Source organism: Alligator mississippiensis, chromosome 5 (assembly GCF_030867095.1).
Source record: "Alligator mississippiensis isolate rAllMis1 chromosome 5, rAllMis1, whole genome shotgun sequence".
Classification (NCBI taxonomy): domain Eukaryota; kingdom Metazoa; phylum Chordata; order Crocodylia; family Alligatoridae; genus Alligator; species Alligator mississippiensis.
Genome location: NC_081828.1, coordinates 8,850,008 through 8,864,520, shown reverse-complemented (window position 1 = coordinate 8,864,520; position 14,513 = coordinate 8,850,008). Strand labels below are relative to the sequence as shown.

The window sequence follows — 14,513 nt, the reverse complement described above, 5'->3', positions numbered from 1 at the left end:
GGTATTATCATCCTTTGGAAGTGATCACTGAAGTGTGATGCACATAAGTGGGAAATTTTGAGGGCTCCAGCTAGGATACAATTGATCCTATGGTTTGAAGTAAAAGAATCAAGAATACTCAGCATACCTTTAATGCAGTACATGCATCTCAACATGGGGTACTCAGTAATTTCCTGTTCACCTGCATGGTCAAAGATTGCTCCAGTTATTTCCTAACAAAAAAATAGCTATTTTCCACAAGAGTCTTGGTGAGTTATTTTCAGTTAAAATCAGTTTAATGGATTTCTGTAAGCTGTAGTATTTCAGCAGCAAATCAAAAGTGGTCAACTGTTTTTGGATACAGTGAAAGATAGAGATAACATGACTACATAACCAATATATTTAGTTTCTTTGCTGGCTTCCAAACATAAGTAAGCAATGAAGATTACAAGTAGGCTGCCATGACCAATAGCTAGAATGAAAAAGTATCTTTTGCACAAATCAGTAAGTCTGACTACAAACTTACTGAATCACTTGATATCCCAGACACTTACTGTAACCTCCCACACACAAATTATTCTTACCATGCTTCCTAGTTCAGAAATCAATGTGCTATTTTAGGTGTGGATTTTTAGTAATAGATGATTAGTAGGGGGAAAAAATTCCACTTATTTGTAAATAAAGTCAGTGCAGTCACAACTTTTCAATACTCTTCATTCATGCCAGTTCACTAGTGCAGGGGTTTTCATACTTTTTAAGGAGTACCCCTGCTGGAGTGTACCCCTTCCAGATGGCAGGGGGAAAGAAGGGTGCTGACGGCACGGCCGGCTGGCCACGAAGACAGTGGCACACAGTGGTGAATGGCAGGGGGTGGGGAAGCGGTGCGCAGAGACGGCACAGTGGTGGATGGTGGTGGCAGGGAGTTTGCACACAGCGGCAACTGCTGCCATTCACCACCACGCGCCACTTCCCTGCACCGTCACGCATACCCCCTAGGGCCGTCCCAAGTACCCTGGGGTAAGTGTACCCCTGGTTGACAACCCCTGCACTAGAGGTGCTCCACCAAGTTGTAGATTGATGCAAGTTTGTTTTCTGGCCTTTTTCATTTGCTCATTGGGCAGTTGCCCTCTGAATGGCAGTTTGCTCAGCTTGCATGCCTGTGCAGGGGATGAAAGTGGAAATAAGAATAATGATTTTCATTAAAAAAGAGCAACTTCACCTATGGGATGTGAAGCAGCCACAAGACTGAGTATAATCCCATCTAGTACTACAGAGAAAAGGGCAAAGGGGGAAACCTGGCACACTGGGAATCCTGCTGACACTGACCAGTCTTGCCAGATTCTTCAGGTCTTCTACATTATTTACATGTACACAATGGTATTTAAAACAGCAGCTGCATCTACACATTGCTCCTCACTCAGTCCTGTTGGGAGGAGACGACACACAAGGGGGAACATTTCCTCTTTTGTATTGTTATTTTATTTTGTAGTAAGATCCATGTATTATATAAAATATAACAGGAAAAGTGAACAAGTCTATAAAATAAATCGAGTCTAGATGACAAACCACTACAGCTCTGCTTTCATGGTTTATGATGATGTCACTAGAACTCTCATGTACTGATAACCTTGAACTTTACAGGTATCTAGTGTATGAACCTACATAAAAAGCTGGTATGTCTCAATTAAGCCATAGTTAAATGATATATTTAGAGAAAGATGGCTTTCATAAGCCACAGCTGCCTTTGATACAGGTTGCAATGATGTCCAACTATACTATAATGAACATTACATCAAGAACCTTGAAAAGCCTCTGGCAGAGGGATTCACATTTAGCATTTTGAAGGAAGGTTCAGAAAATACTACACTGCACCAATGGTACCTCCATATCCTGCGCAAGCCTGAAGAAGGTTTGTTGTTTTTAATATGCTACTACAACCATGGCACCAAACCTAGATAGAGGTAGGTTATAGGCAAAGGTAAAAATCCCTTCAGAATTAGTGGCATTGCACAAACTGCCCAGCAGGAGGCCAAGGCAACATGACAATGACCCCTTCCTCTCATATTGAACTAATTCATAACCATTCTTAATTTCTAGTGCCCTGGAGAACAACAGCTGTTAGGAGCTGCAGTCACGACACTGGAACAAAGTCTCAAAAGCCTGCTAAGCAAAAGTATGTTCCTGTGCAAATGGATGCATCACACTATTACCAACCAGACCTTCCAGTTCAGGAACCGATGGACATAGCTCTTCTGGATGGTAAGAGCTAATTTTCTCGTGTGCAAGAAACATTCTGAGGATATATACCCAAGTGATCAAGAGGAGAACACACCACTGTCAATGCAAAAGGGGTTGAATGAAGGTCAGCTATATAAAACAGACTCCACAAGAAGGCTGATGGATTTGGCTAAGGTTAAAAAGGGGAAGAGAAGGGGGGGGCAAAAGGTTGAGACATGAACTTTAAGGAAGAAAGCACACTTTTTTAGGACCAATTTAAAAAAATGTTAACATACCAAACAGGCTTATAAATATCCTGTCTTTGGTATCAATATAAGGTTGATAACAAATAGCATGGATACATTTTCAACATGGAAAAGAAACATATTTGCAAATACAATAGTTAACAGCAAATTAACCCGAAGTTTAACGGCAAAAATGCCTTCAGTTCATGAAACATGGACAAATAAGACTTTCACTATTTTTCCGTGCACTAGTTGGAGAAAATAAAAAAATAACAATGTTGAAGATCCATTTTATTTCTACTTCTGAGGGAGAAGGGAAAAAGTTAAATAGAACTGTTCTCCAATTTGTTCTCTACTATATGTACATCCACACACATACACACACGCACATGCACACACTCCTCAAACTGCACTGACATTTTTTTTTTGACCAAAAGAAGAGATCCTGGGAGTAAGTGCAAAATGCAAAAATCAACTGACAGAAAATGCTGAACAAACAGCATCATTAAAATACAAAATATTTATATTACTGAACTATTAACAGATGATGTTCTCTGTTTCTTTAAAACTTTGGAACCACATAGCTGATTTCTTAAATCTAGTCCATGCCAGCTTCCAGAACTATTAATGATTTAATTAGCTTCATTCTTTGATGCTTCATCAAAGTTTTCTACGAGATCTGAAATAGATGGAAATATTAAATACAGTTATTTTCCAGTAACACTGTCTTTATATGTTAAAGAAACTATCCAATATAAGAGCTCAAACAGTTATTAATTCTACTTCGTATGTACACAGCTTTTTCTACCTGCAGATTTCAAAAAGCTTTAGAGAAGTGATGCCATTTGTGTGGAGACACAATGTGACACTCAGGAAAGTGAAGAACTAAATTTGTTGAATCTCTACTAAGTTGCTGCTCCATAGAAGATGCCCAGGATCTTTCTGACTTCAGTTGGGTTTCAGGTAACAAATATTTAAAACAGCAAATTAAAAAAAAAAATGGTCTTCTAGTGGTCTCAATGAAAGAGGTGTACTCAATACAAGTGGAAACCTTTGAATAGGCCTATGCAACTTACCCATGGTAAAGCAAGTCAATGAAGAGCCATAGAGAGCACTCAGGTCTCCTATCTACACTGTTACAGAACACTTCGATACATACAAAAGAATGCGATATCACTAACCATATGTTGAAAATTAACCATAAATTAACCAGGTACAACAATTATCTCAAACAAACAATGCAGAGGCATACCGAGCTCCTGCAATGCCCTGGGCAGAGTGCTGACCACTGGAGCAGGGGACAGGAAGGGAAGGGGACCTTAGCTGCCCCTGCTCTCTGCACTCAGGCAGTAGTTGCTGCAGCCGTTGTAGTACAGGAACAGGCTGCTACAGCCACGTAGCCAGGGCACTGCACACCAGCTGCAGCAGGTGTACCTGAATGCAACCACCCTGCAAGTCTTTGCTACAGAGGTGCAGCTCCATGCTTCCCAACCACAGAAGCCAGGCAACTGTACCGTGTGTGTGTGTGGGTGGGTGGGAAAGAAAATAGAGAGAGAAGCAGAATGGTGGCTCCCCACAAGAATTTTTGCGAGGAACCCAAATCCTTGGGTGGAGGCAGGGCACACCATTTTGGTCCCCCCCACGCCACCATACACTACAGGACACAGGGTTGCTCAGGGTTGTTCAGCTTCTATGGCTGACAGCAGAGGTCTAAACCTGCAAAGCAGAGACTCATCAGGGGACAATTCTGGTGCTCCCCTCAAGTCAGCGCATGGAGCCGGTATCCCACTCACCTCTCTTAGTTATGGGACTGGAACAATGCTATGAATAAATGGCATCTGAGTATCAGGTCCCCAATAAAAAAAATAAAAATAAAAAAATTCTACTTTTTCTTTCCCAATAAAGGTCCAAACTTGGTAGTAGGGAGAAACTCATTTTCCTCTATTACAGCAACAAGTATTCATTTAAACAAATCACAAGCTGCAAAGTATGCACAATCACTTCTAAATATTCATCTGTCCTGCTGCATCAAGAAACCACTGTGCAGATGTTATTCAGCCAATCCTCTCAACTGCTACTCAAGTATTTATGCCTAGTTACAGATAATAAGGCAGACTAGAGATGTGATTTGCTCAAGGGCACACAGCAGCTGAAATTCAAGCTTTTCTTTTCTCTGTTTCACCTTTATTCCATTACACCAAGCTGTTTTTCTAGTTGAAGGGTATTGCTGTACCAAAAGTCAAATGGAAATATCTACTGAAATAGTATACAATTTAAAAATTAAGAAAGAAGTGGGTTAGCAAGCTTACCTGGGACATCATCATCTTCTTCATCAATGTCTTCAGATTTTGGTGCTTTGCTATCCAACACTGTAAAAGAAAGCCTTGTACTGAGTATATGAACTAATATGTAGATAGTCCTACAAACACAACAGTCCTACACAACCACCCACAAAGCTATTATTTACAGATTAATTAGGAAGTGTACATTTTCTGGCAAATGTTATAAATATACACACACTCTAAGAGAAATGCTTAGAAGGGGTTAATACAGAGAAACTATGTAACCAGGAAAAGCTCAGGGCACAATCTGATGTAAATCTCTAGAACACTGATACAGTTAAAAGAAGTGAGTAATTTGAAAAACTAGGATGCAAAAGCCAGTGTTTCCATTCAGGGGTGCAAGATGCTCGTCATTTCTAAGAGCTGGTGCCTTCACTATAAAGCATAGCTGGCAAAACTACCAAAGCATAGACACTACATAATTGAGCTCCCCCCCCCTTCCTGTTATTCCCATTAAATTGGCAATATCTTAATAATAGAGGTGTACCAACAGAGATTTTTGGGGTCGGTATACCGATAGGCCATTTTTAAGGAGGCATACTGGCTGATACCCATCCAATTTCTGATATCAGGTCAGGAGCTTGGAGAGCTGCATGCAGCTGGTAAGTCTGGTGTGGTGGAAGGGGAGGGGGATGGAAGAAAAGGGGCATGGGGGGGTGGGGGGGAACAACACAGATCAAGGCTCCCATAGTGAGGGGGCAGGGGCAAGTGCTGCCCAGCTGAAGCAGAGCAGGAGGGGACAGATCCTGCTGCTGGACGCTGCTGACCCAGGAGCCGCTCATATGGCAGCTCATCCAGCACTCATCCACTTATCTGGCAGCTCCCCCCGCAGCTCCCACACTTGTCTAGGAGCGTGTGTTCCTGGATCCGTGCAGATAATTTTCTTTATATCAGTACCAATCCGATACTGGGCCAATATATCAGTGCACCTCTACTTAAGTCTGCCAAATGTGGGCTGGAGTCAACAACTTGTGTATTAAAATTGACCTATTATTCCATTTTGAAGTTCCAAAAGAACTGAATTTTTTTTCCTAATAATTTTTTCCTCTCTTATAGACTCATAGACGTTAGGAACAGAAGGGACCTCAGTAGGTCATTGAACTACTGCTACCAATAAATAACTGCCTTCAAATAAATTCTGGGTTCTTATAATACACACAGAGTTACTTTCCTAAAGTAGTTGGGTTCTACCGAGGGTGGCTCAACAGAAATCAGAACAAATATTAGGTACTGTATGAAGTTCCATTACATAGCCACATTTTTCTGCTTGCTTCACAGATTGTTCAACATGTTAAACAGTAAAAACTAAAAACAAAAGTTTGAAATTAATCTCCCTGCTCACAGGGGTGTTTCAATACAGATGCATGGTTTCAGCAATAGGGAGCCTGAAATGGCTCAAATGATAAACACTAATACTCCAAGTTATAAAATAATGGGACAACCCTTTACATAGCACACAACAGCACTGCGTATGATACAGAATTAAGCAGTTGACTCTGTATGTCCAGCCTTGGTTTTTCAGGCTTAAAACAGTAACACACAATACAGGAAAAGTAACTCTTCATTTACACCTGACCTTAAGTTTATAGCTAAGTTGGCAACTACCATATTTACTCAAATATAAGACTACCCTCCCAAAATTAGATTCTACATATGGAAATTTATAAATTTGTTACAATTTTCCAGGTATAGAATCTAATTATTAGAGGTTAACCTTGAACTTGTCCCCTTCTCACTGCAACAATAAAAATAAATCTAGGGGGTCATAAGGCCCCCTTGCACTGCGCCTCCCTCAACTTCTCCCTACAGTCCTCTTCCTCCTTACTGGCAGACCCTGCTCTCCCTGAGCACATGGAAGCGAAGAGCAAATTTAAATTCAGTGACCTTGAAATAAACTCAGTACCCATACACATCTCCTCCAGAACTGATGCAATTTACCTTTCTTGAAATTGCTGCAGCATTTAGCACAGGTAACTCCATACACACTTGTAAGCAGCACTTTGGCATCTACTTATCATGTATAATTTGTTACATACATTAGCCCAAAGCCAAAAGGCTCCTGATTTACCATATGGTTCACTGGGGTGGGCCCCAGCAGTCAACAGTATTTCAGCTCAGCATGCGTGTACACCAGACACCCCCACAATGGATCCATGTGCCAATTAGCACACCCCACTCATGACTGGAACTAGTGTTCTTGTCTTATACTGGGTGTTCTTGTCTTGCTCAGATGGGCTGCACTAACCTATCCTTGTGGTAGGTTCCTATCAGCATGTTTGCACAATATGGGCCATGTGTTCTAGAGTCATGCTCAATGTTGACTACATTTAAATCAACTTCCTAGTTAGTTTCCATTACTGAGCACATGCTGCTTTTGGCAGCAGTTTAGTGATAAACAGTGTATTTAGTGAGGTGTCCTTTTCCCCCATGCTGATTTGGGGAGGGGGGAACCCCCCCACACAAAAAAAAACTTTTGTCTTGTATTCAAGTAAATATGGTAATACAAAAGTTCAGAACTGGCCAACTTCTCAGACATCAGATGCATTACCCAAGCAGTTCCTACTCTCACACCCTCCCAATATTCCACCTGTGATACTGCTACATACACCACAACTAATACTACACATTCAGTTACAACTAAGCTTTTGCACCATGTTACCAACATATCACAGCTCCAAACATTTTATAAAAGTTACCAAATGTTGACACCAGATATGCAAAAAAAAGTTAATGCAACCTCAACACTGAATTAGGCAAGGGAAAGTCTAAAATGTTTTGTTGCTCTGAATTGCAGCTTGAGGGCTCCCATTATGAATGAGCGCACGTGTGTGTGTGTAGGGTGGGTAGGGGTATTTTATACAAACACAGAATATTTCAAACTGAACTTCTTAAAAAGCCCTGGTTCATATCTTCAGGCAAAATTGAAATTACAACTACATTTTATGTATTTTTAAGTACTGAAAACAAAATTTCATACGAGTCTTCTAAACTTGTCTCTAATAACCTCTATATTAAAATACGACTTCTTAAAAAATCTTATTTCTAAAAATATCAATTGTTTAGTTCATCTTTTATGAAAAAATATCTTTGGTAACACACAGGAAGAACTTGTTCAAAAACAAAAGCACTTGTGCTCTGCAAGGAAAAACTTCTAGGTTCAAGATCAGACTTCTACATTTGGTGATCTTTATCTGCTTTGTGGAAGGGTTTTTTCCAAGTAAATGATGCTCAACAGGCCTGTTGGAAGATTCTTTTAAAGGTGCCATAGGGTGCTGCACAATATTAGCACATGGTTATGTACACCTACATGATTTATATGACAAACCCAGAGGTTTCAAACAGGAATCTGCAGCGTCAGAAACAGAAAGACCACAACAGGTCAGAATGAGTTATTTGCAAAAAGCATCACTATCATTTTTCCACAATTAAAAAAAATTATTTAAATTTGTTTTTTTTTCTTTAAATTGGGGGGAACACCAAATTCAGAAAGGTTAAGGGGGGGGGGGGGGGGGGCCTGGAGTCTAAAATGGTTAAGAATCACTGTTCTAGATGATGCATGGAGGTCCCTTCCAGCTCAACTTTTAATAGTTCTTCCCTAAATTTCATTCTCTCTTTATAGTTGCAACTAATTTTTTTATTTTGGTCTACAGAATTTCTGTTGAAACATTTAAAGAAAATTTCATTAAGTGAAGTGTCAGTTTATTATATAAAAAAAGCTGGTATCATTCTAGGTATTTAGATTTAATTCCATATTCCTGAAATAGAACACAACCCAAGCTATGACATTCTGCACCCAATATTGCAAAGTACTGTTTAAAACAATGATTCTTAACCTTTTTAGATTTAGGGTACCCTTCTGTATCTCTTCTGCATTTAGCATTGTTCCAGTTGAGAACCACTGTTGCACTGCCTCAGATTATCTCAATGGTTCTCAACTGGGATGCACCACTGCTGCCATCATGTCCTATGTACCTCCTCCAGAGAAGGATGGGAAATAGCCTGCAGCAGTGCTCTTGCCTATATTGGAGTTATCTGAGAAACCTAAAGTAAGCAGGAGAACCCACTCATGCTGCAATCCTTCCCAGTCTGACTTCGTGCACTTTTCACAGACAGTTAAACTTGACTCTAAAGAACCTGGCCACTAATCTGGCTCCACAGGAGGCACACAGGGTAGTTTCACCTGGCTGCAGCACCCACACCACAGCATCTCTGAAAGGGTCCTGGCAGCACCCTAGTTGAGAACCACTAGTTAATATTTTTGGCAGTATTGTGTTTAATGTGCCCAACTTTATCTAAAGATAAAATCAGTTTTAATCACATTTTGTGGCCACTATACAACAGAAGCTTGAAACAGATACCACTGTCCCAAAGTTACAATACTAAGTGAACAGCAAGGTAGAGTCCGAGAGTGCTATATTTTGCAATTTGGGAATTGAACAAAAAGCAAATGATTTTGGAATTTTAAGAAGTCAAACACAAAAATCTGTAAGTACAACAAGAACTGCAATGTTGACTGAACAAATTTAAGTGGCCCACAAGAAGATTAATGAAGTGTTAAGTCTACTGAACTGATACTTAGTTTTGGACTCTATACTATTTACAAAATTAAGTATAATTATCTGAAAACTACATTGTGCAAGAAAATAGTATAAGAAGAACAGTTTACTCTGTAAATAGTTTGAGTAATATATTAGATTTAAGTTATTTAAAGTATTAAGCCAAGTGTAAAAAAACCCCCCAAAATTCAAGAAGCTCTAAATGACTGTCAGTCTTTAAGTCTCTTCTGAAAATAAGACTTGGGTTCCTATGTCACATAGGCATTTATGAAAAATTTACCCCAACACTTTTTTTCAAGAGAATTAAGTTTACTTAAAAAAAACCCCTTTAATAAAACTTTGCAAACAAGAACCCGTACCTGGTCTTGGGAACTGTTCCGCTAACTTCCTGAGACTTGTTAAGCTGTCAGCACCAAGCTGGCTTAAGATGCCTGGAAGCATTTCTGTGATCGGTTTAGCTTCTGCATGACCAGTAATTGCAAAAGTGTTCGCAGAAAGGGAAGCCTGGACCTTGGGGTTGTTGAAATGAATAACTGTTCCATCATCTTTTATCATATTCACCTGTTTAAATATAGAATATTTAGTACAGTTCATATATTTTCCTCAAAACGCTTTAATTTCTCTTGTCAATACAAAAGCCACAAGCCAGCATTGCTTTTTTGTTTTTATGACAGTAGTATTTGGACAAACATGCAAATAAGCAATGGATTGCCAAGTCTTTTTATGTTTTTGCATAGACACAACAGTATTTTTGATCATGAATTAACCTGCTAAAGAAAACAACTATATATAATCATCATGCTCCAGGGCTTAAGGTAACTATCACTAGTCAAAAAAACCCAAACTCTTTAGTCTACATGATACAGGTTTGCAAGCCTTGGCTGCAGTACTGCAATTTGATGGACGCAGGTGAACCAGTATATCTGCAAAGTCTACTGAAGCTAAGAAAGGAAGCCATGAGGGTGCAGGGACCTGCACAAGCACAGCACGCTGCAGGGTAGAGCTTGGGGGCAAAAGGTTCTCAAAGCCTTTCATCAAACATGCTACTGAAGTCATCTTGGGTTTACTCATGTACAACAATTAGCTAGACCATGTGGCAGGAGCCAGCAATGCCCAGATATGAACTGTTCTGGGTTACTGAAGGAAGGATCTATCAAGTTTTGTCTGTACCTTAAGACTGAGTCTCTAGAGGAGGAGGAACAAGAACTGTGTTTTCCTTTGTGTCCTGTACTACACAGAGCATGCTGATCATGCTTAAATAGAAGAATTAGAGTAAATTCAGATTCCTCCACACACTTACACATTCAACTTAACCATTACATTTCTTCAGCTAAATGTAATGCAGTAACATTTAGTTTAAGCAGAACAGAAACCCCTCCACCCCCTAACACATTATCTCAGAGCTCTCTTCAACTCTACACAACAGATCAGGTCAATTTTGTAAGGCAAGTCAAAACAAGAGTGTCCCAGAGCTGTTTCTAAAGTGAAAGATTTGTATTTAGAAAGAAAGATCATTCAACAGAACTGCAACAATTCCATCACTGTCTTGCTGGGATTTTAACTTGAGTAAGGACACTGCTTACTTAGTGTCTTTGCAAGTGCTAAAAAAGGTATCAGCCTTATGCAAATGTTACAGTTCTTTGTGTTTCCATGTAAGTGGACAGCAGCCAACCTTGCAGTACAGAAAGATTTGTACTGGGTTAACCTTATAGATTACAATGTCTTCTTTTATATTTTGAAGAGTATCACACACCCTGTTAGTTCTAACAAGTCATTTTAATGGAACATCCACAAAAGTTTCACTAATCAAGTTCAGACAAATCATTATTAAAAAGTCCTAAGAGATTTTCTTTTGCAGCCGTTTCTCAAGTATATGCAAGTCAGGCAGCCTGTTGGCTTCTACCACCTACAATTATTTAAAGAGACAAAGATAGAAAGGCTCCTTCAGGAGAACCTCTGCTATGTCAGCAGAATTCACCAATACTAAACTCAGAGGACATCAGAACGTGGCCCAGTATTTCTTAGCATCTCACCATGAGGTGCAGGGACCTTGCCAAAGTTTTAAATTTTTTTCTAGCGAGTAGTTTAAACTGGCCAAATAATCTGTTAAATCACTATACCTCTTCGATGCCAGCAATATTATTTACGGCCAATTTTTTGAGTGAACTCTGAAGTTTTTTGTCATCAGCTGTTGCTGTTCTGTGCACTACCTTCTTCTTTCTGCGAGCCGTACCCTAAAAAAAATTAGGCAATGCAAGAAACATTAGTCAGCTACTCTGAAGACTTGACAGTTGTAGTCACATGCACCTATCACTTCAACTAACTCAATTCCACAAAAGAAACTGCTAAGTATTACACCCATGTTATCAGAACAGCCCAGAAATCCTGGACTGACAACCTGGCCGAGTTTTGTGAGATTTAAAGCAAACAAGAAATTGAGCAAGTCTCACCCAACACACATTACACTAGAATTTTAGAATTACATCACCCAGCTATGCTCCATCTGCCTATAGTACTTAGAAGCTCCAATGTCAGGAAGCTCATCCAGTTTATACATTTCCCCACCCCATATAGAAGGCTGCTTCTTTACCTTCAGGAATTTTTTAAAAAGCATAATAAATTAACTGGAGATACTGATCCATTTGATTTTTTTTCCTTTTGCTACATTTGCTGTCTTTACTACTTGGTGTTTTATACTAAGAGGAAATGAAAAAAAGTGAAAAAGAAGTTCGCTTATATTTTTTACTACGAGGAAATTAAAGGAAGTGGGAAAAGAGTTTATTTTTTCCATTGAAAAAGCACACATTCAAACTGCAACTCAAGAAGAAATCTTTAAGTCAGTTAAATTGTAAGGCACCATTAGAAGGAGCAAAACATCCTTCTTATTTTACAATGCTTATATGCTGCAAACTCCCACACAGTGAAGTGCCTCTGTGTTCAGGATTTAAAGTGCTATTCTTAGGGCTTTTCTATTTTACAGAGCCACAGCCATTGTAGCTGTGCCAGCATAGCTACACCATCATCTGAATGAAGTAGGACAAACCAACAAAAGCCCTTTTCTGTTGGTATAGCTATGTTCACCCCAGGGGTTTACCAGAACCGTCAAATAAGCTAGTGGGTATGATGCAGCTATGCTGGTAAAAGTTTGTAGTGGAGACCAGACCCAAGAAAGGATTAAGTCTTCAGACAGATGCATCTATGCACTGGAACAATCCATCCATTTGGGTCCATTCTGAAAAAGTTACTTTCCAGCAGCCAAAGTGCTACAATTAGAATTGTAACAGCATTATTTTAGGTCCCCAAAATATACAGCAAGGATTTACCTATGCACAAAAGTTAGTTCAGATTCAGGCACTGCCTAAATTAAATTGCAATAGATGAGTGCCTGTGCATGGGGTTATTCAAGAAGAGATTCATAGATTTTAAGGCCAAGAAAGATCATCCAGTCAGATCATCCAGGCAGACTGTGATCATCCAGTCTGGTGGTTCCCATATGGTGATCTATAACACCACAATAAGTGATCTGTATCAGGTCCTCCTTTTTGATTAGGGTACATAGTGGGTCTTAAGAAAGTGAGGGTCAGCAGCACCCCAACAGTTCAAAAACTGTGAGAACCACTGACCCAGTCTGACCTCTTCTGTAACAAGCTGCAGCACCTGCCTGAATTAATTCACATTTGATTTAGGTCACCAGGGTTAGAAATAACTGTCATGAATATCTCTGTGTGTAGGCAAGACCGCAGAACAAGATACATTAAGTGGCTTTCTAGGAACCTAACATGGTTTTCGTCTTACCTTTCCTCCTATTCGGACCTGAGCTTGAAGCTTGGCTAACTTTTCTTGATTCATGGTGCTGTATCTGAGGAATAAGGAGACCAGCTCTATTAGCACAATGTTAAGATTAAAAAAATTGACTACACAAATAATTCCGTGCTCATGAAGCGATAATGTATTTCAAAGTCATCCTGAATATAGCAAAGCATCCTGAATTAATACAGCCAAGTTGTTTGGTTTTTTTTAATTATGTATCATAAGCAACAAAAACACCCGATAAGAACTTGAGGCAACATTTTGAGTCACACCGTTGACCTGATACAGCCCGCAGAAAGAGGAGTCCCTTGCAACGAGCCTACCCCTCCGCTGCAAACTGACAGAAACCAGGGAATTCAACATTTCATCCCGAATCGAGTCTTCGCTCGCCCTCGTACCAATCTGCTGCTTCTCCCCTCACCCGCCCAAGCTAACAATTGACGGCACAGCCCCGCCGACTGGCTTCTCAGTCCGCTTTATAAAACAGCACACGTTTCCAAACAGATCGTCCTAAAGCGACTGCGCTCGGTTACAGAAAGAGGGAGATGAGGCAATTGCGGAAGACGCCCGGTCGCCCACCAGCCTTGGAGCAAGGAGAGCCCAATGTCGGACTTAACCCTGACCGAAAACCCCACTCCAAGGGGGTGGGAAAAGCCTCCCGCACTTTCCCAGGCGGTCATTTTGGGAGTCCTTTCGCTGGTCTGTGCCAGCACTACGTGTCGGGGTTTCCACGCCTGGCAACTTTCACGCGGGACAAAAGAGAGGAGCGGGCGCCCTGCAATGGAGGCGCAGGGGGGGAGCCGTGCCCCACGGCAGAGGGGGGCAGTGGGGTCACCCCCCCACAGGGGCAGGAGGGAAGGGCACCGGAGTGGGGGGGCAGGATGAGGCCCCTTCTCCCACCCCAGGCTCAGGGCGGAGGGGACACACCAGACCCCGGCCCTGAGGGGCTCTCCTGAGGGACACACACATCCGCCCCCACCCCCACAGCCCGCGGAGCAGGGCCCGGCCTGGTCGGGGACGAAGCGCCCGCGGAGGGGGGCGCGGCCGGGCCGCAGCAGGCGGGGGTGGGGAGAGGCAGAGCAAGGCCGCACTCGCGCTGCCGCCCGGCCCGACGCGGCCCTGCGGAGGGGGAGGAGGGAGGCGGCGGCGGCGCGGTCTCACCTGCGCCCGCGCGGCCCGTCCGCTCCGCTCCGCACCAGCACGCGGCGAGAACAAGATGGCGGCCGCAGGGAGGCAAGCGGGTCCAGAGAAAGGAGGCCTCGCACCACGTGACGCGCGGCCCCGCCCCCTCCGCTCCCATTGGACGCGGCCGCCATGTATTTACATAACGCGGAACGCCGAAGGGAGCCCGCCGCCCCGCCCCC

The 14,513-nt window shown here is 41.7% G+C and overlaps 1 protein-coding gene across 1 annotated transcript; it reads right to left on the bottom strand.

Moving 5' to 3' along the window:
- Positions 1-253: 253 nt before the first annotated feature.
- Positions 254-14,417, bottom strand: BTF3L4 (basic transcription factor 3 like 4). The gene is made up of 6 exons (XM_006262232.4): positions 14,311-14,417; positions 13,135-13,198; positions 11,460-11,573; positions 9,699-9,900; positions 4,751-4,810; positions 254-3,120 (listed from the first exon to the last, which is right to left on the bottom strand). Exons 2-6 carry the CDS (start codon positions 13,186-13,188, stop codon positions 3,074-3,076), a joined length of 477 nt encoding a protein of 158 aa, XP_006262294.1. The 5' UTR covers positions 13,189-13,198; positions 14,311-14,417; the 3' UTR covers positions 254-3,073.
- Positions 14,418-14,513: the final 96 nt, after the last annotated feature.